The sequence below is a fragment of the Xenopus laevis genome, chromosome 8S, assembly GCF_017654675.1.
Source record: "Xenopus laevis strain J_2021 chromosome 8S, Xenopus_laevis_v10.1, whole genome shotgun sequence".
NCBI classification, from domain to species: Eukaryota; Metazoa; Chordata; class Amphibia; order Anura; family Pipidae; genus Xenopus; species Xenopus laevis.
The window spans coordinates 73,651,513-73,678,873 of NC_054386.1; the positions used below are offsets into that span (position 1 = coordinate 73,651,513).

A 27,361-nucleotide genomic window follows, 5' to 3' on the forward strand; every position below is an offset into this window, starting at 1 on the left:
TTGCAAAGAAAAACACCCATAAGCAAAAACAACCATTGACAAAAAAGTCGCCATCAGAAAAAACGCCCATTGACTTTAAGGGTGGTTGCAGTCGGGGAGATTAGTCGCCCAGCGACAAATCTTCGCTTCTGTGGCGACTAATCGACCTCGAAATGCCTTCCCACCAGCAAGAATAGGAATCACCGGCAGGGTGGCATACTAATTGATTCGGATTTCCAAAGTTTCTTTGTGAGGCAACTTTGGAAATCCTTATCGATACATATGCCATCCCGCCGGTGACTCGTATTCTTGCAGACGGGAAAGCATTTTGGGGAGATTAGTCGCCACAGAAGCAAAGATTTGTCGCTGGGCGACTAATCTCCCTGTCTACCACCCTAATGCAAAAAAGTCGCCATAAGAAAAAACGCCCATTGACTTGCAATGCATTTGGAGCGAGAAAAATTTGTTGCGCGTGTAAAAATTGTTGTGTGTAAAACCGGCCATTGACAATGCATTTCACAAAATTTCACAGTTTTGTGGATTTTTTTGCAGTTTCGTGAATTTTTCGGCAAAGCGAAATGGCACAGATTCGCTCATCACTACTCATGAGGGTTCTGATTTGCGTTTTACTCCATTTGCGTTTCAGTGCATTTGTTTAGACGCAGCATGCTGCATTTTCTTGAGCTTGACACTCGTTCAGCTATCAACAGAATATGATTGAGACTGGAATGGAAAAACACATGCTTAGTTGTGTTGCATTTTTTGCACTTAGCATGCATGGGCGATTCAGGCTCCTAAGCCTAAGGCAGGTCCTGTGATGCTGCCCCCACCACTATTCTCCCATCTTCCGTCTGAGCAGGTGCAATTGCGCTCTCATGCCATCCTAATTATGGCATTTAAATATTGACATATATTAATTTTCTCTTGACCCCGAGTCTGCAGCTCACATTCTACCACCTGTTCAAAGCCGCCTGAAGGTCAAGATGTTTCACTAAAGAGAATTTAAAGGAGATCTCCACCCAAATGACTTTTTTGCATACTGAGAGGTAATGCAATTCAAAGTAACTTTCCAGTAAACATTCATTAAAAAAAGTCAATAGTTTTAACATTGTTAACGTAATATCTGTTGAAAGTAGTATTTGTTTTTCCTTTTCTGTTCTCGGTTTCTGATTCCAGAAACAACATTCCATACGTCAGTTTTCCTCCAGGTCTATTAATCAGCTGGCTTCTGCTACATTGTTTCAGGAGTCAGAAACAAAATGCAAAAAATACAAAAAGAAAAAAAAAACACAAGACAAATACTGCTTTCAATAAAAATTACATATACAACCAAAATGAGAATTAACTCTTTAATTTAATAAATGTGAACAGACAAGTTGCTTTTTATCTTATCATGCAAAAAGACTGTATTTGCATTTAGATCCCTTTTAATATGAGATTTGAACAAGAAAATGCCTTGGGTAAAGTGAATTTAAAAAGACTACCGTTTACATGCTTCCCAATTACAGACCCAGAAGCAAAGAGGTAAACACTGCACAAGCCTCACCATTCATCCATGGTGTGTTACACAAATATTAGCAATGCAAAGACGTCCATAGGGCTGGGTACAGACGTTTATATTGGCTCTAGGAAACAAACTGTAGTTTCACAATATGTTCCCACTGCTACTGAACATGTAAGGTTACAAATATCTGTATGGCAGAGATAGCTATAGCCTTTTGCACCCCAGCTGCTTCTGAACTACAACTCACAAGACACAGATTGGCTATTTAAACCATACTCAAGGACAAATCCTTCACACAGATGTGTAAACAAACCCAGTATTTAATTATTATTGCAACTTATGGGGCATAGCCATGAATACCAAATAAAATACTGTCTTGTTTACACATCAGTGTGTAGTATTGGTCCTTAAGTGCCTGCTCAATCACATTTATGGTTTGGATCCCCTCCCTAAGCTGAAGGTTCAGGGCAGTTCACCTGAACCTCCTCCTATACTTGGTGAGTTAACTCTTGAGACTTTTTTTATTACGGTACAAATTGGCTTTTAGCTAATGATGGACACTCAACCCACTGCAGGCCTACAGGTTAAATATCCTCACTCTGGTCAATAACTTTTCTTGCCCAAAAATGATTTTATAAAACTAAGTCCCTTCTGCTGCAATGCCAGGGCACTGTGTGCCATTATTACAAAGCTTAGAAAAAGTGTTAAGGAACATGACTGTAACCCTTCAATGCTGTTAAAGACAAAAACAATGTTTTATTCCAAGTATTGTGTTCCATGACAAATCAAAGGATAGCAGCAGGATCATGGCATTCCCAATAATGTAGTGATGTCTGCAACAAAAATCAGCAGAACGCCACAAATGCCAATGCAGCACTCACAGGCAGACTCAGAGCTGACAATCAAGCCAGTGTCTTTAGGGTGATACTGATCCATTCCTGGAATATCTGAAATGGAATTTATCTTCACTAAATGGAAGGGGAGGTTAGCTGAAATCTGTTTTCCCAGTTTGGCCCCTATACAAGTGTAAGATTCTGAATTGTTTTAAGGGCCCCGCTGGAGTGGGCACCCCACAGTAAGCCTTGATGTAAGGCTGCCCTGTTCAGCCTCTCATTGCGCACTTCTTAATAAGGGGCGTAACTATAGAAGAAGCAGACCCTGCGACTGCAGGGGGGCCAAGGAGGTATAGGGTCCCATGAGGTCCTAATTCATATACAATTTAAATAAATATTGGTAAAACTGGTCAACCTGGGGGCCTGCAAAATAATCTGCTGTGGGGCTCAGTAATATCTAGTCACGCCACTGCCCATAGGTAATGACACATGGGGTGTTTAAGGTGGAAGGTGAATGTATTATTCCCATCATAAGGAATAAACTGGAAAGGTGAGCGCCTCCTGGGCGGCCGTGCTGAGAGGAACTTTCCCCAGTGCCCACAGCTGCTGAGAATGGCACTTACCTGTACTCTCAGGAAGCTCCCCGGTGGCAGGACGATGGCTGGAGAGCTCGGGATGCAGGTGGCCGGCCCCACAAGGTGGAAAATGAGAGTGACAGCAGAGTGAGAAGGGGAATGAGCTGAAAGTTTCCCAGCTGCTGCCGCTGAGGACTGGAGGGGAGAGGCAAAAGAATCCTTAAAGGGACCGCACCTGCAAAGCAGTCACAGCTGTGTGGGAGGGGGAGGAAGGGTGCACACAGCAAGATCATGTTACGGTAGGGAAGAGCTGCATAGGAAAGGATTTGTCAGGAACAGTAACAAATCTTATCACCCAAACAATTTTCCCAGGACTGTGTGTTCAGCTTTTCGACTATTACTATGCATGCCTGGACTGGGAGTCAAAATAGGCCCAGCCATTTCAAGTACACAGAGGCCCAAACAGCCCACTATATGGTAACTTTCTATGGAACCATACAGCAGCCCTTCTGGCATTTGCCAAAACCCACAGATTGCCAGTCCGGGCCTGTTACTATGTGCAGGTAGGTATAATAACGGCAGCATTCCCTCTAAAGTGAGTTTGATTGCTCTCATGAGTTCTGACACCAGCCCACAAAAACATTTTGTATCTACACATATTCAGTAGGCACACAGCTTTCAAACACTGAAATGTGTGTCATGATTATTAAATGGTACATGAGCTCATTCATTTGGGCTTATGTGGGTGCATAAATGCTCTCTGGGCTTCAAGCGTGCCTGTGCCAGGGTCAGACTGGGCCGGACCCTGGCACAGGTCCGCACCCTGCACTTCTTCTGTTGCCACGACCTCCCCTCTTCAGGCCGGTGGTGGCAAAAACACAGCATGCACAGCGCAGTCAGGGGGGGCCTGAAACAGCAGCCCCAGTGGGCCCCGGGCCCCCCAGTCCGACCCTTGCCTATGCTGCATAATGCCAAACAGAGCCTCCTGTAAGCTGCCAGTTCACATGAGGCTACCAAATAGCCACTCACAGCTCTTTTTTGGTACCCTATTAACATTTTTCATGCTTGTGTTGCTCTCCAACTCTTTTGACATTTGAATGTGGCTCGTGGCTAAAAAAGGTTGGGGACCCCTGCATTACACTATCAGTCTTAGGTGGCCATAAATTAAAAGATCTGATTGTCTGGCAAGGTTGCCAAACAAGCAGTTCTTTCCCTCTACATGCCCACCTAGGGTCTAACAATCAGATTACAGTGACTGGAATAGGAGCTGTCAGGGCAAGGACTGCATCACCAAGCTGATGTGGTCAACGGTCAGACATGAAAATCAAACCTGCCTGATCGACAGTCAGATGAGCTGCCGATTTGGTCTAAAGGATTCAAATCAGTAGCTTAAATCTGCCCACATATGGCCACCTTAAGTGCGACAACACATGGTGATTCGACCGCAACGACGTTTGAAAAAACACAATTGCAGCTTCTGATTGCAGAAACTTAGCATCCTAAAGTTGGCCATAGACTCGAGGATTCGTACGATTTTTAGGCCATGTGTGTAGAGTCCCAACATTTTTCATTCCACGGAGATCGGTCTTTTGGTCGATCGGACAGGTTAATAGATTTCTGTCGGCTGCCGATAATATCTCTGCATGTATTCCCGATCGGACGATTTTCAGTGGGAGACTGTCACCAGCTTTGACGGATATAACTTTCGTCCGATTGCTGTCAGGGGCATGAGACTAGGGTGCAATATTGAGGGGGCACTAGACACATACCTGTTCTCTCTGCCTACCTCTATTCTGTGCCCTCCAGGCCCAGACAGGCAATCTATGGGTTCTGGCAAATACCAGAGGGGCTGCTGTAAGATGCCTGAGACCAGGCATTCCCAACATTTTTTTTACATGTGAGCAACATTCCAATGTAAACAGTATTGGGGAGCAACACAATCATAAAAAGTTCCTGGGGTTATTAAGTACATGCTGTTATTATCTATATGGTAGCCCCTACGTGGACTAGCAGGTTGCTGGAGGCTTTGTTTGGCAGTGCATCTGGTTTTTATACTACTTAAAGTTGCCTCCAAGCTGGGAATTCAAAAATAAGCGTCTGATTTAAAGCCACTGGGAGCAACATCCAAGGGTCTGGTGAGTAACCTGTTGCCCACAAGCCACTGGTTGGGGGATAACTGTCTAAGTCAGTCACTATTTATTGGGCTGGTGGGGGCTGTTTTGACCTCTGTGTACATAAAAATACCAGTGCCTGTTTTGACTCCCAGTCTAGACCTGGTGCCCTTGTCTCTTGACTCCCTGCTCATCTCATTCAGTTCAGTGTGCATGTGCTACCCTGATTCTTGGTCAACACACATTTGCCGTGGGGAGGGGGAGCAGCTGGCAGCAAGGTAGCCTAGGGCACCCAGCTGGCTGGACCCATAACTGAGCCGTTTGCTAATGATCTAATTAATGTAACCATCTCAGGTAATTATATTGTAGATGGAGTATTTTTGTTATTACAAAAAAAATTGCCTATTGTATTTAAATGGGAAATGTGTATTTCATGGAAGGGTTTAAAAGTGTTTAAAGTTGAACATCCCCTTTAAACGGCATGCATCTATATATGTTTGAGAGAGGCTACTGCACTACTTTCAATCCCACTGTAAAGTACAGGTAAGGGACCTGTTATCCAGAATGCTCGAGACCTGGGGTTTTCTGGATAATGGATCTTTTAGTCATTTGGATTTTCATACCTCAAGTCTTCTAGAAAGTCATTTAAACATAAAAGGGATTCTGTCATGGTTTTAATGATTTTATTTCTAAATTACACAGTTTATACTGCAAATAATTCACTCTACAATATAAAATTTCATTTCTGAACCAACAAGTGTATTTATTTTTAGTTGTAATATTGGTGTGTAGGCAGCCATCTCAGGTCATTTTGCCTGGTCACGTGCTTTTCATGTGCACTTTAGGATGGAACTGCTTTCTGTCAGGCTGTTATTTCTCCTACTGAATGTAACTGAATGTGTCACAGTGGGACCAGCTGCTATCTGGTTGCCTTCCCATTGTTCTGTTGTTAGGCTGCTGGGGGGAAAGAGAGGGGGTGATATCAATCCAACTTGCAGTAAAGAGTGACTGAAGTTTATCAGAGCACAAGTCACATAACTGGGGGCAGCTGGGAAACTGACAATATGACTAGCCCCATGCCAGATTTCAAAATTAAATATAAACAAACATATTTGATCATTTTAGTGCAGAATTCTGTGGGAGCAGCACAATTAACTGATTAAAAAAAAACATTAGTATACTTTTAAATAAACCCAATAGGCTGGTTTAGCCTCAAATAAAGATTAATTATACCTTAGTTGGGATCAAGTACAAAATAGTGTTTTATAATTACAGAGAAAAAGAAATCATTATTAGAAATTCGGATTATTTGGATAAAATGGAGTCTATGGGAGACGGCCTTTCTGTAATTTGGAGCTTTCTGGATATCAGGTTTCTGGATAATATATACCATGTCTTTTGTGCACATATCAGCATTTACTCAAATGTCCATGTGAACACACTGTGTGGTCAGTGAGCTTACATAACAGGGGACACACTTTGAAGCTTTAGAGAATATCTATTTCCCTTCTACACACATATGCATGTGGCAGGAATGCCAAAACTTTACTAAGTTAGGTCAACTTAGTGAAGCTATTCTGTCAAGGTCTGCCCCCTTAACTGTATTGTTAGAATTCTGTTAAAACACCAAGGACAGAATGTGCCTTAACCCAGTGTAGCTATGAGGAAACATATTGCTATACTGAAATGAACAACTCCCATTCCTCAAGTGATACTCAAATAAATATCTAAATACTAGGGTGAAACCAAGTCATAGACTGTTGCTATTGAGTGCTACTAGTCCCCAACTAAAAATCTAGTTGTCGATCACAGCCAACCTTTTGGGCTTCTCTGGTATACATGGATCATATTGGTTTTTTATGCAATATGTGTGAATGAGTTTGTTTTTTGCACACAATGACGGCCTGATTCAACAGTTAACCTGCAGGCAAGATATTATGAGCAACTGTCTCTATTATGCACAGCATGACTGATATATTAAAAAAATGTCACTGCAGTGCTTTGCTGGTGATGAATCCTGCAGGCTAGCTAATTAGCTTAATTAGTAAGAAATCCTGCAGGTTGCTTGTTCTTCTACGCGGTAAGATATCTAGCAGGTTCCTGCAAAGTATTCCCCAGAGTAAGCTCATGGGGGTTACAATTGCAAACTTATCAGTTACACTGGCCATACATTTAAAGATCTGCTTGTCTGGCATAGTCACAAACAAGCTTGCGGTGCTGATATTGGGCTGACTGGATCATTTGGCCCTTGGGGCAAACCATTGGATGACAACGGAATGCAGGCTATTGGGACAAGGACAGCATCAATGAGCCAATGTAGTCCTTGCTCAGAACCTGCCTGACCGCTTTTTTTTTTTTTTTGGTCTAATATCTGTCACACAGGTCCACCAGAGGGCCCGAATTGGCAGCTTTTATTGGCCCATGTATGGTCACCTTTAGCCCAGAGGCCATCAGACTTTTTGAGTGTAGGGCACTGTTTTTAGTTTGAAATTGAGTGAGTACCCTGTAGCTCATACCAACATCCCAGAGAAAATATGGTTTTAATTCCTAGTTTTATAGTCCTTGGTATTTTCAGGATAATTAATCAAACTGACTTTAAATCTACCCCGATCATTAACTTGTTTGCATAATATACTGGTATAGAATATGTTATCCGGAATTGTTGGGACCTGGGGTTTTCTGGATAAGGGATCTTTCCATAATTTGGATCATCACACTTTGTCCACTAAAAAATCATTTAGACATTAAGTGAAACCAAAATGCCACTACTAGGTTTATTTATTTATTATATCTTGGTTCGAATCAAGTACAAGGTTCTGTTTAATTATTACAGAGAAAAAGAAAATCATAATTCTGAGTTTCTGGATAACGCATTCTATACTTCTGTATGGCAATTTAGCACTAGCTTCTGTATATGCTTGCAGCAGGCATCTGAGCTGAGTGCTGTTTATGCAAGCACAAATTAATTTTATACCAGTGTTAATGGAAGTGAGGCAGCTTCCCCTTTTCAGTAATGTAATTGCAGAAAGTGTATGAGCTGATGCTGAAATGCATATACGTCAGATAAAATTAAAAACGAGAAGGCACTTTTTACATATTTAATATAGATAGTTTTAATGGGCAGTCGATTACAGTGCACGCATTTGCAAGCTCATCTTGTTAAGTCCCCTGATGGATGTGCATTTCACATCTAATTTAGCATCTGGACTGTGATAAAAGCTGAAATTATGAGTGTTAATGAGACTTGCATCTACAGGTAGCACTGCTAACAGCACTGTTACTCTAGCAAGGCTCCCTGTTAATAATGGTATGTTCCATACTCTGTAGCATGTAGTACAGTAAAACCGAGTATGGTGTTACTCAAAGTTGTATTGTGGACAAAAAATCTCACCACAAAATAAATTGTGGTGCTCCCAGAAAAACATCAAAACATTTACTCTACTGCATTAATATACTTCACCCAACCAGTGCCTAATTGAATACTTTCTCTGAGCCACCCTCCAGTTAGCACACATACTGAACTAAAAAGTTTCACGGCAGACCTGTACCCAAAATGATGAAGGTTATGAAATTGTGTTGTACTATACAACATCATACAGATAGTGTAGTGGCACATTTGAAAGACAGTTCTCAAGTCAAAGTGCAAAAATGCAGTAGGGCAGCAGCAGTAAACTGACCCAGTTTTGTCATGTGTCTCAATAACGTTTACTCATGGCTGAAAGTCATACGCTCTTACATTATACACTCCCTCAAAGACTTGACTCGCAGTTTAGGATTCATTAGACCAACTCAAAAGGAGGAATTTGTGCTCTTTAATAAAACTAATAAATTCCCACTGGTATTACATCTATTTGCATAACAGGCATTTAAGGAAAGAGATATACTGTACTTTTATTTACTGTACTAACAGGTTTCAGCCTGTGCATTTGTGTTGTTTAATTATTATAGGGAAATGTAAACTGCACTGGGGCAGGGATTTCTGTGAATAAGGAACAATCTATGTGACGTGCCACATGACATATCAGCTCTATATAAATAAAAGAAGAATAATGTATTGTTAGCTTTAAAGATGCTCATTTTAACAATGTTAAGGCAATAGATTCTATTAATATATGTGCCCTGTTGTCCAAAGCATTCTCCTACAAATTGATGTTTGGTTTAATAAACTACCCCTCAGGGGCAGATTACTAAGGGCCACTGCGTTTTCATCCGACAGTCGGATCAATGTAGTTGTTTCCTGCGATTCTCCTTCATTTCTGTTTTCTGTAAAACAACCGACACGTCGCATGCGTTTAATCGCATTGCGACGTGTCAGGTCCAAGCGATTCATCTAGTCCGGCAATTACTCTCCCTGCCAGCAAAAGAGTCAGGTTAAAGGAACAGTAACAGCAAAAAATGTGTTCCAAAGGAATGGCAATATAAAGTGCTGGTAAAACTGGTGTGTTTGCTTCAGAAAGACATCTATAGTTAATATGAAGAAGCTTCTGTGTAGCCATGGGGGCAGCCATTCAAGCACATGATACTGTTAGGCTCCTCAAGTTGTAGAGGAGGGCTCACAAGTAGCTTCCACCAGCGACAGACTAACCTGAAGATGAGACAGGTAGAATGCGCTGTGAAAAGAGGCCGGAGAGTCCGGATGAAGTAGTAAGGGTAAAGATGGATGAGGTCAAGCAGATCCGGGTCAAAGGCAGGCAGCTCAGGTTCGTAGTTAGTCAGGCCGAGGTCAGATGCAGGCAGCGTTCAAGCAAGTCAGGGATAGCCGGGTCGACAACAGGAGATCAAGTATAACAATGCTGGGGTCTCTCGGATATAAACTAAGATAACCTAGCAACTTGTTTGTGTGTCAACTGTGTTAATATAGGCCCAGCATCAACTCGCATGAGCAGAAACTCAGGGCGACGCACGGCACGCTAAAATTGTTAGAGATTTATTATGCTCTGCGGCTCCTAAAAATTAGAATTCGAAAATACTCCAGCTAAAACCTGTCATAATCATGTAGACGTCAATGGCAGATGGTCTCTTTAACAACTGGAACTAGTGATGGGTGAATTTGCGCCGTTTCGCTTTGCTGAAAAATTCGCGTCTCATTTTTGACGCAAATTTTCGTGAATTTATTCGCTGGCGGCGAATCGCGCAAATTTGCGCCTGGTGAATAAATTCGCCCATCACTAACTGGAACATGTTTCTGTACCTTCAGGATTCTTGATAGTTTCAGAATGTTTGCACTGGTTTACGTTCGATAATCCAATTAATTTGAGTTGTTGCAGTGACAACTTGAAAAAAGTCATATGAGTTCAACGTCATATTGAAAGTCACATGGTTCAAATTGTGTCAATTTTGTCATGACTTTTTATTATTATTATTATTATTATTATTATTATACCTAAAAATGTACTGGAGGGCCCAGTGAAAGGCCCGACCTTCACACTAGATGTAAATATGTCAAAAATCATTTAATGGTTATTATTTGTAATTAATCATGAAATAGCTTTAGAGTTGTATTTACATATTAAAACATATGTATACTTTAATAGCTACCCTTCCTTGTGTTTTGTTAGGCAGTGGATTATTTTATATGTTACAGCGTGCCACTTAAGTGTTTCTTGAAATCTGAAGGATGCAATAACATAACAAGCAGCCTGTTCTAATTGCTCAAGGAATTAGAAGACCATGAAAGCAGATAAAAGAATTCTGTAAAAGACAGAAGATACAATGACATTTACTGGTGAGTGCCAAGCAGAGGGGAGCACGAGACAAAGGCACTGCAGGTGGGAAGCTTCATGCACAGCAAGTAATTATTTATATCATTAGTCTGTGTATCCTGTTTTATGCTGTTCTGAATAATGCTGTTGAATTTCTCGGTTAATCTTGGAAGCCTATTGATTTATATGAACTTCATTCATTTGAAAGTACTTGGAAACCAAGGCAACACTTAAAATGACTACTGCCACAAACACAGTGGCCTAATACCAGAAGATATCTACGTTGCTGCATTTTACTGTTGCTGTCTGAAAACCGAAGACTGTTCAAAGAAGGTTGGGATCTGTAGTCTATGAGCCAATTAGAAAATAATCTCCACCAAAAAATGCACATGGCACATTATTTACTTCATTTAAACGTGGGTGTGGCTGGCATAAACAAATTCTGCCTAGTCTGTCTGTAGGCAGAACAATAATGTAACATTATTAGGAAAGTATGCCCATGTGCAGGCATTAATGAAATCGGTATATATAGGCACAACAGTAAAGTAGCATGATTAAAAAAGTATGCCCTTGTGAAGCAAGTTAAACAACCATTTAATAATTTGCCTAAATGCAGAAATATGCCCAGTACTCCCAGTATAGAGGGATGTTCCTTCATCACTTTATTTCTCAGAGTTCTGGGCCTTTACATGCTGTAATGTTCTTTTTTGTTCTTTATTAGCTGGTAACAACACGCAGCGTTGGATGGAGAGGCCGCCGCACCCCATTCTGGGATCCCCTTCAGCCCTCGCATGTGCATTTTCCTGGGTGTCGGAAGAGAACTGGGATCAGGGAGCAGGTCTGGGTCAGGGCCCAAAAGAGCCGATGCCCACCGTTTTTTTCCCGGGAATCCTGCCAGCCCAGTCAGACTGTGATAAAAAGACCTATAAGTATCACATAAGGTACTTGCATCCAAACATTGCATCTGCTCTTCTGATGAATCATGTGCTGGAACCCTGGAGTACCACCCTGTATGTGGGTGTAGTAACAGGGTTCTACAATGAGCTGTGTAAATAGGTGCACAACACTTGCAGCAAAAGAATCAAACACTAAGGGGCAGATTTATTAAGGGTAGAAATTGTATTTTCAAATTTTTTTTATGGTCAAAAATGTCAAATTCAACTAGGGAGTTATTCAATTTTCGAGATTTATCATACTTTGGCCCTTTAAGAAATGAAATTCGACTATCTGCCGCATAACACCCGCCGAATTGCGGTTTAAGTCAATAGAAGAGATCCAGGGATCAATTTGGAGTTGTTTGCAGCCTTCATGACATTCAAGTTTTTTTCAGAGTAAAAAATCAAATCGAATTTGATTCGAGTTTTTGGGTCGATTTAATTCAACCAAGTTTGAAAAAAAAATTTTTAGATAAATTTCGATTGGTCGAATTTGGAATTTATGTGAGTTTAGGGAAGTTTTTAAAAACTCACATGAATTCGAACTTTGATAAATGTGCCTCTAAGAGTGATTTCACCCTGGTCACCAGAAATGACATTATCCCCAATGCAACTTGTCTGATACGCAGAAATGCGCAAGCGTAGTTACATTTATTTTTATGCATTGCCGACAAAAATGTTGCATTGTGGGGAAAAAACATCTGATTTGCTTCCACAAATTGCACTTTGCATGCTGCATCTGATAAGTATCTTAGGGGCAGATTTATCAAGGGTCGAATTTTCGAAGTAAAAAATACTTTGAAATTCGACCATCGAATTAAAATACTTCGGATATCGAAGTCAAAGGATTTTTTACCGAATTTGGCAATCGAACGATCAAATTAAAATTGTTCCATCGTACAATTAAATCGTTTGAATCTGAAGATTCGAAACGATTTCAGCGATCGATGAAAGGATTTTCCTTTGACCTCTAAAGACTTAGAAAACTGCTCCAGAAGGTCCCCAAAGTCAAAGTAAATTCGAAGTTGTAGTATCCTATTCGATGGTCAAGTATCCAAAAAATTACTTCAAATATTTTTACTTTGAAAATTCACTCAAATTCACTTCGACCCTTGATAAATCTGCCAATTAGTGTTTGTAACTAACTAACTAACTGTTAGTTTAACTTTACATTAATTGTTAGTATGTTGCACACAGCAATATTCTAAGACAATTTGCAATGGATCTTCATTTTGTATTTTTTGTGGTTTAATTTAGCTTTTTTTCCGGCAGCATTCTATTGGAATTTCAGCAACTATATGGTTGCTAGGGTCTAATTTACCCTATTAACCAGGCAGTGGTTTGAATAAAGACTGGGAAATAAATTGGAGAGCATATGAACGAAAATCTAAGTTACACTACAATATTAATATTGTGGCCTTAGAACACAATAATTTTTGGTCAGTGAACTCCACTTAAACGTCTGGAAAGATGATCAACTATTAAAATTGATTTATAAAAAGTAAAGGCTGGTTGATAAATTGCTAAGATTAGGCTACTCTATAACTTACTAATGGGGTGATTTATCAATGCTCAAATTGAGATTTTTCAGAAATCTGAAATTTAAATTAGAGTTTCAAAAACTGGAGATATTTATTAAGCAAAAAAACTTTTATTTAAAAATGTGGTATCTAAAAGCTTACAAGTTCATGTAGAGGTAAATTGAAGTTTCGACAAGTTTTTGTACATTCTGATTTTTAATGAGCAAAGCAGGGTTTTCTTTTTTTTATTGTGAGCTGTTTTATGCAATATATTTTTTATAGACACATTGTTTGGCTGTAAAGTTTTCCTTTAAAATACATTTTTATGCTGAACAACTCATTCACGTTATTCTAATGCTCTTCTAACCTCATTGTTTTTTTGTTTGCCTTTCCTTCACGTCTTTATAAACTCAGGTAAACAGGAATGCCACTGAAGATTAATATGTGTGTAGTATATACAGTAAAGTTGTGCTAGCAATATTTCTACTGAATCAATTAGTCTGGGGTCAATTTATCATACACCATAAAACAAATAATCCTGAAAAAATAGTGTAAAGTTGTGTTAAATAAATGGTGTATTTCTCAAGGTGTGTTGCTCAGGAAAAAAAGCAGAAAAAACCACAATGGATAACCGCTGCAATTTCCCATAGCATTCTCAAGTGGCTGCTTACTTTATTTTACACAGAGGTACATGGTTGCTGCAAATAAATGCTCAACAAATATGCTTTTTTTTACACGTGATTCCTGGTAAATGATAAACAGGACCCTTCGTGAGGTTTTGTTTTTTTAACTATTCTGGAAACATCTACCAGTAGTGTGACTACAATTAAATGAGCCCTAGAGCACAATCATTCTAGGCATTTCATAAAGTTTAGGGAATAGGATCTATTCTGCATATATCCTACATTTGTTCTGAACATTTTGGATTAGCAGTTTAGTATACCAGGTGGAGACTCTCTAAACATATATTAATTGATACATTTTCCAGCATCACAAGAGGAATGTCACGGACTAAATGTATCAAATGTAACATTTAACTTTAATGTTTTCAGAAGAACTAAGGTTAAATAATGTATCAACTATTGCATCAAATGTAACAGCAACTTCCATCCCACCCCATACTGAGCTACACTTGTGAAACAAGTGAAAAATGTATCTGAATTTTGTCTCCTGAGTTTTGGTGCTTTGACTTAATGCCATTAAATTCCTTGCTTGCCCATCTAGCCAATGACATTGCACCATCGCATTTATTAGTCAAAAAGACATTATTGCTCATAATCAGCATTGGGTGGCCTGTGGCCCCTCTAGAAATGTTTAACTCCAGTTCTTTTATAGCTATAATTGCCAGCCAGGTCATGCAATTGTAGGCTATACTCTTTGTTTTAGGACAAATACATGGTAGATATTAACTATCCTAAAATGTACACAATATGGGTAGCCTAAATATTATTTCAATGTCCCCTGCTGAACCAGTCAGTGCTCAGAAGGCCATATTAACAACCCTTTTGTCACAGGCGAATGCCATGCAACAAAATCGTACAGGACAGCTTAGGGGGAATATATCTTTCTGCCCTATTTTGCATGCGCATCTTTCTATCGGGGTTGGGAGGAATCTGTTCAGATCCAGACTGGGAGTGGCTGCTGCAGGATGCCATATAGACAATCACTGTGTATTGGACTGGTGGGGTGCTGTTTAGACCTCTTTGTTCTTAAAATTCCAAGGCCTATTTTGAATCCCAGTCCAGACCTGAGTCTGGCTAAGCAGGATAGGCAAGGAGTGAAAGGGTTTGCCATGTCTGCATTTACAAGAGAAACACATTTTGCCATGGGCTTTTAATTGTAATAATGGGATTATTGCACATGTTTTGCACCCCTGTGTGTGTTCTGACATGGGCTGCTAGCAATTTGGCTGAAATGCCTATGACATACTAATAATAATAAAGAGGGACAGTTGGGAAATCTGGAGGAAAAAAAAACAAAATAGACAAAATGTATAGTTTAACAAATTGCTTAGTCTACTTGTGTCTGCATCACTAAATCATCACTAACTCAGCGCTATACCACTGTACTGTAACAGCAAGGTGTTTATATTAATATGTGATATACTGATATTAATAAGCTCATCTCATTTTGTTTTTTTATACAGACTATGGGGTATATTTATCAAAAAGTGAAGTTAGAGATCACCACAATCCTCTAGAGCGAAATTCTTCATTTCTATGGGATTTTGAAAGGCGTATTTATCAAAGGATGAACTTTCACTTTCCCCCCCCATTGATAAATACCCCATAGAAATGAATGGGGAGTGGTGGGATTTCACTCTAGAGGACTGTGGCGATCTCTAACTTCACTTTTTGATAAATATACCCCTATGCATGGTGGGAACTGGGCCCATGTTGCTGAATGATGCAATACTTCTGCAAAATCAGAATAACAGCCACTTTCCTAGCTGAATTTCCTAGCTGCATAGTTATCAGAAAGTAAATAACGTCTGTACATTCTTTAAAATACACCTGCTTCTGTAAAAGGTAATGGAAAAACAAATATAAATTGCAAAAGCCAGCAGAGTAGCAGGGAATCGTCTGCATTTATGACTAATACGTGGCCTCAAGCCTTGCCAGCAGGACACAGAATTTCTAACAGTGGCATTGTGAGTCTACTGGAGATAAACACTTGCTTTATGTTTCTAAGTCCTAGAATGTAAGAAGCCAATTCCTACCAATGATAAGGATGCTAAAGAACAAACCCAATTTACCTACACACTAGTCATAAATATAAACAGAAATTTGTCTGATCAATGATTGTATGTCATGGTGGGGCTAGTGCAGATACCCACAGGGCAGAATACTAAACCACTACACTCCCTTAAAAGGCAAAGAAAGGCTAATATACTAGGGAGGCCAATATGTTTGGCACCCCCAATCTGTCACGTATGGTTTCCCCAAACACAGAAAAGAGGCCAAGGTTCCCGATCACAGCTCACGCTTCTGTCTTTTGCTTCAGGAGGATCCCTCCACTACTTGGATGCAACCAGGTCTTAAAGTGAGAGAACCAAGGCAAGAGTTCAGGGCAGACAAGGGAACCGTAACGTGCAACAGGAATAGGCCTGGGTCAAAAATCTGAATCAGGAACCAGAAGTGTAGTCAAGAATACAGGCCAGCTTTTAAACCAAACAGTAATGCAGTACAAAGTCAATATAATCAAGTCAATAGTGGTGCTACACTTATACTGTATCGCCTTTTGAAGCGTCGGGTGCACAGCTGTGTTCCTCTCTGCCAAGGAATATATCCACAGTATGAAAATAAATCCAGCAGCACTCTGATATGTGATTCAATTGTTTATTCGTGCCACCAGCAAAAGCAACGTTTCGGGCTATTCCAGCCCTTTATCAAGCCAAGTGAACTGTGTAACAACACGCTTAAATAAGTGATTTAGGGGGAGGGGTTACAGCTTGGTTCCCACCTCCCAGTCTGGGACTCAATTTCCAGCATTCCCAGTAAAACATTTATAGAAAAAGTGTTATAATAAAACAATGTGATAAAATGTATATTATATAATACCAAGGGGCACATTTACTAAGGGTCGAATATCGAGGGTTAATTAACCCTCCATATTCGACCATCAAAGTAAAATCCTTCAACTTCGAATATCGCAAATACTTCGATGGAACGATCAAAGGAAAAATCGTTCAATCAACGATTAAATCCTTAGAAACGATCAAAAAAAGCTAAGAAAGCTTATGGGGAAGGTCCCCATAGGCTAACATTGGTGCTCAGTAGGTTTAAAGTGCCGAAGTAGGTAGTCCAAGTTTTTTTTAAAGAGACAGTATTTCGACTATCGAATAGTCGAACGATATTTAGTTTGAATCGTTCGATTCAAAGTCAAAGCCGTAGTCAAAGGTCGAAGTAGCCTATTCGATGGTCGAAGTATCCAAAAAAAAAAACTTTGTATTTCAAACTTTTTATACTTCGAATCCTTCACTCGAGCTTAGTAAACGTGCCCCCTAGTGTTAAAAATGGCATTGGAGCTCTAAAAAAAAGTCCTTAGGTTTAGCAATAGTCCACCAATAGTCTATCTATGTGCTGTGCAATTGTGCCAATTTTGTGTATAAACATTAAAAAACATTCAAAATCGGTTTCAATTGGTATTAAGTCACTCACATATTTATGCTCAAGGTCTGGAGTGCTGAGTATCTACAGTTGTCAGGACACCAGCAAATCCCAGGATTGGAGCAGTAAAATTCTAAAAAGTAAAAATTTAGTATATTTAATCAATGTCACTGGGTATAATTAAGACCACCTATAAAAATATGAAATAAAAGCTGTTCCCTTGCAATTGTATCTCCTCATTGCAAAACTGAGATGCCGGAATCTTTAGTACAGTACAGCTGGAGATCCAGTTGCCTGGAGGCCTCCTTTTCCTCTGGGCAAAAAATTGGCAAAATGCGAGACTAGTGTGTTCATGCCAGAGCCAACACAGTGGTTCCAGATGTCCACGAAGGGTCTGATATCGGCCTGTGTATTTCAGCATTCTGATTTCAGTCCCCGTGTGGCACTGGCCTAAAACTGCTCTTTTCTCAGCTTCCTCCTCCGCAAGCGCTATGTTGATCTCATCTAAGTTTATCCTACTGCTCCTGTTTAGTTCTGTCTCTGAAGCCTCTCCTAACAAAACAATATTAACACTTCTCTAGCCCTAACCAGCAGTTTTTTTTAAACTTACTATATGTGAAATCTGCACCTCCCAGTTGGTTAAACATTGGTTTCAACTGCAATAAGCATTATAAGCTTTAGGTATTGTGCAGACAAGCTCTCAAACCTGCTCTCCCCTGTGTTGTGTTTTAAAGCGATCATCTACATGGAAGAACAGGAAGGAACGCACACAGCTCTTTAAAATGGCCCTGTACTGACACTGGCCACAACACAGGCCATGACACAGGCCACGACACAGGTGGAACACAACATGCTGCGTAAGATAAGGGTTAATTCTGAATACAATATTCATCTACTGGATCCTTTTGATCAGCTATCAGTAAAGCAGGTTTCCTTGACACAAGAGGTTGAATCATGTGTGTGTGTGTGTGTGTGTGTGTGTGTATTTTTTTTCTTGGACCAGTGTGGTATAATACAGCTCAGATCCAGTCTGTGCATAGCCAGCATTAGTTGTTGCAAAAAAACCTCCACCTATGCAGAAGACATAACTAGGACTTATTGGGCCCCAAAGATTACTTTATTACCAAACTGGAATATATATATATATCTATAGTAAATGTACTGTAGAAATAAATAAAGCGTACAGTAAATAAAGTATTAGCTGGAAAATGACTGTTGTTTTTTGGGCTGTTTTTAAATCTTCATAAGGGCTGCAACTGGCAGGGGATGGCATAGGCCAGCTGTAATCAAACTACAAATTCCCTGAATCAAAAAAAAATAGAAAAACAGGAGAGAAGTCACAAATAGTGTTGGGCGAATCTGACTCGGTTCGCTTCACTGAAAATTTGTGAAACTGCGAAAATTCGGCAAAATGCATTGAAGTCTATGGGTAACAATTTTTTTTGATGTGCGAGGCAGCGTATGGACGTAATTTTTTCCTGCGAAACTCACCCTGACAAACTCACACAGTTTTTATTAGGCCTGTTCCATAGCGCCCAGCATTTGAAAAATGGAATGAGGCACAAAAAGTTCTGCGGTTTGGTAGGTTAAGGAAAGTTGAACACATTTCTGGGGGTTTTGGGGGCCATGTTTTATGTGTTATAACAGTTTTGCTAATGCACGTGAATTGCCCTTTAAGCCTGATGGAGAGCCCCATACACGGGCAGATAAGAAGCCAAATAGGTCTAAAGAACCCAAATAAGAAGCTTAAATCTGCCTGTGTATGGCCACCTTAACATCTCAGGCACAATATAGGTAGATATAGGATTGCCACTTGTGTGGTTTTGAATGGGACATCCAGGCCTGGATTTTTTGTAAAGGCCACCAAGACCCATGTGCAGCAACCAGATTGTAATAAAATCATGATGTTATATAAAGAAGGCACTCAAGCCATTGGGGAGGCTGGGATCCAGAAGACTCTACTTTTTGCTGTTTGTCCATAGTTTTACAGCCCTAAATGATCTAAAGATCTAAAACTTATTCAGTTGTCTTGATAATTGCTGTGCATTTCTACACATTGATTGTGTGCTTAACAGAAAACTAACTCCTAAAAATGAATATGGTACATTGTCTATACTGAAGATATTGTACCAGTCTAAAGTTTCAGCTTGTCAATAGCAGCAATGATCGAGGACTTCAAACTTGTCACAGGGGGTCACCATCTTGGAAAGTGTCTGAGACACTCACTTACTCAGTGGGCTCTGAGCAGCTGTTGTCACAAATGCAGAAAATATTGGCCTGTGATATAAGATGGTGCAACAAGGCTGATTATTACATTCTGATGCTAGTTGCACTAGTTTTTGTGATGCCATGTAGTAATTACTAATCAGCCTTATACTGTGACATTTCTATTCTATGTGTCCAGTATATTGTGAGTTGGTCCCCAAGCTGATAGCAGCACAGAGCATGTGCAGTGAATCAGCAGAAAAGAAGATGGGGAGCTGCATCTTTGGAGAGACAGATCTTTACTGCTAAAGGCCTTGGGCTGGTGCAGAAGCCGAAAACACATTGTACAACATTTTCAACCTCCTATTTTGGTATCTGAATGCACTCCAAGGTATAGGTCAGTGATACTCATCAGCCTCTTTGTAAATGTCCCTGCTGATACATTATCATGATTTCCTGGCATTGGCAGAATTGTCTGTTTATTTTCTACTGGCAGATTGTATCTAAGATGCCATAAGCCATTTATTTGATCTCAGGATTTTTTTTTGCATCTACATTTTTGTATACCAATGACATGCAAAATAGCAGTAAATGCTAACATGCAAATAAATTATCGGTAGGCGACAGAAACCTTCTAACCTGTCTGATCGACTGATCACCATGGCACGAAAAATGTTGCGACACTTCACAATGGTCTGAAAAGATTTGTACGATTAAGACTTGGCATCTATGGCCAGCTGTACCTAGGGTTGCCACCTTTCCGGAAAAAAATGCCGGCCTTCCTATATATTTATAATTTTTCCCTATTAATAACATTGGGATGAAACATCATTTTTACCAGCCAGGCGGTAAAATACCGGCCAGGTGGCAACCCTAGCTGTACCTCTGCAAGCTAAAGGCAAATAAAGTAATCATGGCTATTGATATACAGAAAGTGGAGCTGGGAAGAAGCAGTAAGTCGCACAACTAGATTTAAATATTTTTACTTATGCTCCTATGCAAATTAGTTCGACTTTGCACATTGATTTCGGTTGTAAATAAAAGACCTTTATTCATGATAATAGCGATCCTTAAAACTACCATTTCTTAGGAAGGAGCACATGCTGTAACTATTAACTACAGATGTGAGCAACATTTGTTTTTTTCTGTTGAGACAAAACCTGTAAAGTACTTTTGCATTATGCTCGATTTGGCAGTAGCGTTTTTTTTCTAATCATTTGCTGGAGTGCAGTTCAGTTGACATATTGTTCTCTGCATTGTGGAGTAGAACACACACCCCCATGATCTTGCAAAACTTTGAACACAATCCACATATGGAAAGTCTGAAATGTAAAACGATTGCTTCTTCTAAAACAGTGCGTGTGGCTTCGAACATTTCTTCTGAAAATATTGTCTTTTCAGGGGATGAATTCATCGGGTATGTCCACCTGCCACACATCTTTGCCGCCCCTTGCTGGAACTGGCTGCAGTAACCACCGAGCATTAGAAATGGTGGTGAGGTACTTGTGATCCAGACCTTTTAACAAAGCTTGGTTCTCTAGTTCTAGGACCTGCAAAGGGGGCAAGTTTTCCTCGCACTGCCAAGTTTCACCAACATCCACAAGCCCTGATTGGAAACAATATAAAAAGAAGCCACTGTCAATCAATATATACATATACAGTATATTATAGTATATATTAAGAAAATAGTAAGAAACACTGTATTATATATTTATTATGACATTCTCAATAAAAATAAAATCTGGTATATGTTTGCTATGTAATTGGTTATTGTACTGGCCTGAATAGTGAACATAATGCATGTAATCAGGGCCGCCATCAAAAAAAACGAATGTTTTTTATCTTATGGGGGGGGGGGCTGGCCACCAATGTTTTCTTTTTAACTTGTAGGGGGGGGGCTGGACACCAATGTTTTTTCTTTAACTTGCAGGGTGTGGCCCTGGCCTCCAATGCTTTTTTGTAAGGGGGCCTGACCACCATTTTTTAACTAATGGGGGGGGGGGCTGGCCACCAATGTTCTCTTTTACTTGTACGGAGGGGCCTGACCACCAATGTTTTTTTAATTTATAGGGGGGCCTGGCCATCAATGATTTTTGTTTAACTTGTAGGGAGGGGCCTGGCCACCAATTTTTTTTCAACTTATAGGGGGGGGGGCTGGCCATCAATGATTTTTGTTTAACTTTTGGGTAGGGTTGCTAGCTTTTCTGGGACAAAAAATACGGCCTTCCTATATTTTGCTATTTCTGTCCTATTAATAACATTGGCATCAAGCACCATATTTACCGGCTGGGCCCGTAAAATACCAATAGGGGTTGCCACCTAGACGGTATTTTAACGGCTTGCCCGGTAAAAATGATGGTTGATCCCAATGTTATTAATAGGGAAAAAAGATAACTATGCAGGAAGGCCGGTATTTTTTTCCAGAAAAGTTGGCAAACCTAAATACCAACCAGGTGCAAACCCTACTTGTGGGATGGGGGGGGGCTGGCCACCAATGATTTTTGTTTAACTTGTACGGGGCTGTCCACCAGTGTTTTTTTACTTGTGCAGGAGACCCTGGCCACTTGTGGATTTTTTTTAATTTTGACCAATTGGTTAAACCAAATGACTCTTATTTGTACAATAGAAATACAGGCAAATTCGAAAACAAAGTGCGATTTAGGTTAGATTAGGTACCTGCTTAAAGACGTGGTGGCAGGCTTTATAATCCTTTTGCCAAACGCGTTTTTACCGCTCGTTTCTGTGTAGTCTTTTTTACTGTGGGGTAGGAGTAGGGTTGCCACCTGGCTGGTGTTTTACGGTAAAAATGATGGTTGATCCCAATGTTATTAATATGGAAAAAAGATAAATATACAGGAAAGCCGGTATTTTTTTCCAGGAAAGGTGGCAACCCTAAGTAGGAGAGGTCTGGGGCTGACCTGGGGTGGGTGGTACCCAGAAAATGTTGTTGTACAGGGGCCCGCTATTTCTGATGGCTGTCCTGCATGTCATTAATGATGGCAGTATAATTAGTATACTCAGTTATGTGGCAGTGCACTACATGTGTAGGTGACTCAGGCTGGGGAGGGTAACATTAGCTGTAGGAACAGGGGGGAGAAGGATTTTGCTGCATGTGTGAAAGAGCTGTTGATTGTTGTGCTGTTAAGCACAAGCCTCTCCTCTACTGAGAAAAACAAGGTGTATAGGATTCCTTCTTTATTTTAAGGTATTATCAGTCTCCCCCAATAATAACATAAACTTGAAAGCACGGCCGCCATTAGAAATCACCCCATACGAAAAACTTTTCAGGGCCACTTGTGACCCGCTCCCAAGCCCCATCCCAGATCCCGTCCACCCCACATCACAGTTAAAAGACCACACAGACATCAGCGCTAAAAATGGTAACCCCCCCACACACACACACAAGTTATAAAAAGACATTGATGGTCAGGTCCCCCTTATAAGTTAAAAAAAAATGGTGGCGCAAGGGCCCCCAATAAAAGTTGGTGTCAGGGCCCCCATACAATTTAAAAAAAAAAAAAAATTGGTGACCAGTGCCCCTCTATAAGATGAAAAATAGTCTCCAAGTCCCACCATAAAAGTTTTTTGAAATAATTAGTCAGGGCCCCCCATAAATAAAAAAAAAATGTTGACGCCGGGGCCCCCCTTACAAGTTCAAAAGAAACATTAGGGCCCCAGAGAATATTCTTGTTTAAAAAAAAAAACATTGGTGGCAGGGGCCTATAGAGTATTAATATGATACATTGGTGGCCAGGGGTTTAATAAAATAAAAACACAGACATTGGTGTTCAATAGAACTGAACTCGTGGCTTTAGGACTTCAAATTCAGCTCTTTTGGTGACTGGGTTTTTTTCGCGGCTTCAGGACTTCAAATTCAGCTCCTTTTGTGACCTGGTTTTTTTTGCGACTTCAAGACTTTAAATTCGGCTCCTTGGGTGACCGGGTTTTTTTCGTGGCTTCAGGACTTCAAATTCGGCTCCTTTGGTAACCGGGTTTTATTCCACGGCTTCAGGACTTCAAGTTTGGCTCCTTTCTTGACTTTGGGTCTTTTCATGGCTTCGGGACTTCAATTTCGGCTCCTTTCATGGCTTCGGGACTTTTCATGGCTTCGGGACTTTTCATGGCTTCGGGACTTTTCATGGCTTCGGGAATTTTTATGGCTTCGGGACTTCAATTTCGGCTCCTTCCGTGGCTTCGGGTCTTTTCGTGGCTTCGGGTCTTTTCGTGGCTTCGGGTCTTTTCGTGGCTTCGGGTCTTCAATTCCGGCTCTTTCCGGGACTTCGGGTCTTTTCGGGACTTCGGGTCTTTTCGGGACTTCTTCCACTCTTCGGGACTACGGCAGATGCGGCTCGGCAGTCAAGGGGGGCCCGGCTATTTTGAAAGATGCAGCAGAACCGGGCCCACCTTTAGGCTCGGGCCCTGTACAGTAGTACCCCCTGTGCCCCCAGATGGCGGCCCTGCTTGCAAGCATCATTTGTATGTGTGGCTGAGTTACCAGTTGCCTAGGAACCTGACACAAGCTCAGAAACATTTAGGGGGTATCACTAATCTAGGCCTGGATCAGGCCCGGACTGACAATCTGTGGGTTCTGGCAAATGCCAGAGGGGCTGCTATAAATTGCCATAGAAAGTCACTATTTATTGGGCTGGTGGGGGGCTGTTTGGGCCTCTGTGTGGCTGATTGGGCCTCTGTGTACTTAAAATGCCAGGGCCTATTTTGACTCTCAGTCCAGACGTGGCCAGGATGCAACAAAACACGACTTTACGGTGTAAAAGCAAAGTAAAAAGTAGGCTAATTGGAACACTTACCTGCAATAACGCCCCTACCAAGCCTTTCTCCCGAGTCTATAACGTGCTGCACTTGTGCATGTGACATTCCAGCTCTGCTCAACAAGATGTCTCTCCAGTCATGTCCATCCCAATCTTTCACTGCAATGTGAATAGCAAGGGTGCAGTTGCGGAATTCAGCCAACAGGGGGCGCCAACGCGTTTCCAGAGTTTTGAGGCCGTTCAGCGTTAACCCGGCATAGGGCTGGCGGAAGGAAAGGCAAGCCACCCGCATGGCGGAACTAATTTGCCAGATTAATATCCTGGAATATGCTCGATAGTTAATGGTGGGTGTATGTGGTCATTAGAGATGTGTGTGTGTGTTCGGGAGAGCAGTGAATTAGCGCTTCCTTCTCCCTCCAAAAAAGTCTGTGAAACGTCAAACTACGACTCCCAGGATTCCTTGCTGCATTCAAACCTTGTAACTTTATTGTCCCGTATTTAATCAGGCAATGCCGCCCTACTGTTCCCGCCAATCAGGCTTGCGGGTTGTTCTTACTATTCGTTTCTCTCTCGGTTGTTGTTATGAAAAAGAGAGTCGCTAGCAAGATAGTGACGGTGTATCTATTGTCCTTATTGGAACAGTAAGTGTGTGACGTGCGCTTCTCTGTATGACTGGCGCCTTTATCACTACTGTGATGCGGTAGAGAAAAAGCCGCTTGAATTGAGTGTATATACAGGATTGAGCTGGAAGCTTGAGCAGGAGGGGAATTAGCTCAAATGGTAGAGCGCTCGCTTAGCATGCGAGAGGTAGCGGGATCGATGCCCGCATTCTCCACTTTTTCTTTGATAGTCCTCGTACATATAGAACAGGTATTTATGACTCTGGCCAGGAACCAGGAGTAAGCTCCAGTCAGATACTGACAATACCTGCTATCCCACAGTCATAGTCCCTATTATATTCACTGTTACTATTAGGCACCATCTCTACCTAAATTCACAGAAAAATGCTATCCACCTAATATCAAAATGCGGCTTTATTCAAACATACACGGTGGTTGGAAATACACTCTGAGGAAGTGCCCGGTCACTGAGTTACGAAACGCGTTAGTTTGCTGTACACTCACTATTTCCAACCACCGTGTATGTTTGAATAAAGCCGCATTTTAATATTAACCCAACTGCCTCCCGTGGATATGTCCGTCAGCGCTGCAGGTGGATAGCATTTTTCTGTGAATCAAAGTACTCAGGCGAAGTTACCGAGATCCCACGATAGCTGCGACGGACGAGGTGAGACAGATGTGAGGGTTACTATACTTGCTATCCCACAGTCACAGTCCCTTTCCAGAGTTACTATAGACACCATCTTTCCCTACTATACCTGCTATCCCACAGTCCCTTCCCAGAGACTATAATCTTAGTGTTACTATAGGCACCATCTCTCCATACTATACCTGGAAAGATGGTGCCTATAGTAACAGTGGAATAATAGTCTCTTTCCTTACTATACCTGCTATTCCACAGTCACACTCCCTTCCCAGAGACTATTATCCCACTGTTACTATAGACACCATCTCTCCCTACTATACCTGCTATCCAGACCCGGATTTGTGCAAAGGCCACCTAGGCCTGGGCCTAGGGTGGCAGGACTTTAGGGGGCGGCATGCTGTCCAATCACACTCACATTGGTTCAAAAACACTGCGGATGCGCTGGAGATACAATAATTTTTTTAAATTTCCCATGCACCAATCTGGTTGCTCTGGTCCAGATGATGAAAAAAGATGATGCATGAACAAAGGAGAGGGGACAGGGGCAACAAACAGCAGTGGCCTAGGGGCACCCACTATGTAAATCTGGCCCTGCTGCTATCCCACAGTCACACTCCCTTTCCAGAGTTAATATAGACACAATTTTTCCCTATTCTACCTGCTATTCCACAGCCACAGTCCCTTCCCAGTGACTATTATCCCACTGCTACTATAGGCACTAGGGGTTGCCACCTGTACGGGTTGACCCAGAGAGCCTTGGTTTTTTGAAGGACTGCCAAGGTCAAAACTTCCTGCCTGGTTATTTCCAAATTAGGAAATTTAGGGAAGAATGATTAACTCAGCGATCAACCAATCCCTGATCGCTACATCATAGCGCTGCCCCTGACATCATGACCCACGCCATGCAGCTTCATGGCCCGCCCACTGCCCAGATTCAACTGGACCAAGATTATGGCATCTCAAACTGACGCCAGTCCTGGTTTTCATTTCAGGTCTCTGAGGAAGTGTTGTATCACGAAACGCGTCAGACCTCAGATGCTAAGTTTGTCTGATTGATATTATGTCTAAATAAAGAATTTAACTTTTTAATCATCTGGAGAAGAGCGATTTTTGTTTGATGCCCAGGAGTGCGCTGCCTCCAAATATTCTACTTTGCTGGTTTTCATTTGGGGCATATTGAAATGTTAAAATAAGCAATAAATGCAGCGTTTTAATTTGCTCATTAATCTCAGGGTGGTGCAATTTCTGGATCTCTGCATTATTCCATCTCCCTAATGAGTTTAATTCAATCCTGCAAACCCTCATTTTGAGTGGAGGTGATTTCCACTAATTATAACCCCCCCCCCCCAAGTGATGAGAGTGCTGGAGTTGCCGCAGAAGTAGAACATCTACTGGCAGTCTAAAATGTGTACAGGCTGAAGTCTGTGCAAGTGGAGAGAAGGGATATGGGGAAGGTGGTGTTTTTATTATAAAAACTGTACAGATTTTGTATTCAAAGTATATTACAAGATACAGTAGAACCCCCTTTTTTTTGTTTTTTGGATTATGCACAGAAAAACTGTGTAAAACCTAAAATATGGGTATGTAAAATTGAGGTTTCCCTGTATATTTCTTTTTTTTTGTATTTTGAAGTGGACCTGGTAATGGGATTTACATTTTTGATTATAGTTATATGGTATAGTAATAATTTCTAAGACTTTGTTTATATAGAGAACAACACAGCATATCTGCAGCTTCCCTGGTGGTCTAGTGGTTAGGATTCGGCGCTCTCACCGCCGCGGCCCGGGTTCGATTCCCGGTCAGGGAACTTCTGTTTTTAAAAATGTAATTGTAGTTTAATTTATCTGTACTTC

The 27,361-nt window shown here is 41.0% G+C and overlaps 2 protein-coding genes and 2 non-coding genes across 4 annotated transcripts in view; 2 read left to right on the forward strand and 2 right to left on the reverse strand.

Annotated features, from left to right (window-relative positions):
• Nucleotides 1-3,107, reverse strand: part of sytl4.S (synaptotagmin like 4 S homeolog) — a 31,585-nt gene extending 28,478 nt beyond the window's left edge. The window contains exon 1 of the mRNA XM_018233071.2: nucleotides 2,940-3,107. The gene's annotated coding sequence lies outside the window, so the exon portion shown is untranslated. The remainder of the gene's footprint in view (nucleotides 1-2,939) is intronic.
• A 17,391-nt stretch (nucleotides 3,108-20,498) lies between these two features.
• On the reverse strand, nucleotides 20,499-24,628 carry eola1.S (endothelium and lymphocyte associated ASCH domain 1 S homeolog; the record flags this gene model as incomplete). The annotated part of the gene is given in 2 exon segments (NM_001091533.1): nucleotides 20,499-21,079; nucleotides 24,282-24,628. Coding segments are annotated over 2 exon segments (462 nt in total). The 3' UTR covers nucleotides 20,499-20,870.
• A 376-nt stretch (nucleotides 24,629-25,004) lies between these two features.
• trnaa-agc lies at nucleotides 25,005-25,077 on the forward strand. The gene has a single exon. It is a non-coding gene; the product is annotated as a tRNA-Ala (tRNA).
• A 2,166-nt stretch (nucleotides 25,078-27,243) lies between these two features.
• Nucleotides 27,244-27,315, forward strand: trnae-cuc. The gene has a single exon. It is a non-coding gene; the product is annotated as a tRNA-Glu (tRNA).
• The last annotated feature ends 46 nt before the right edge of the window (nucleotides 27,316-27,361 follow it).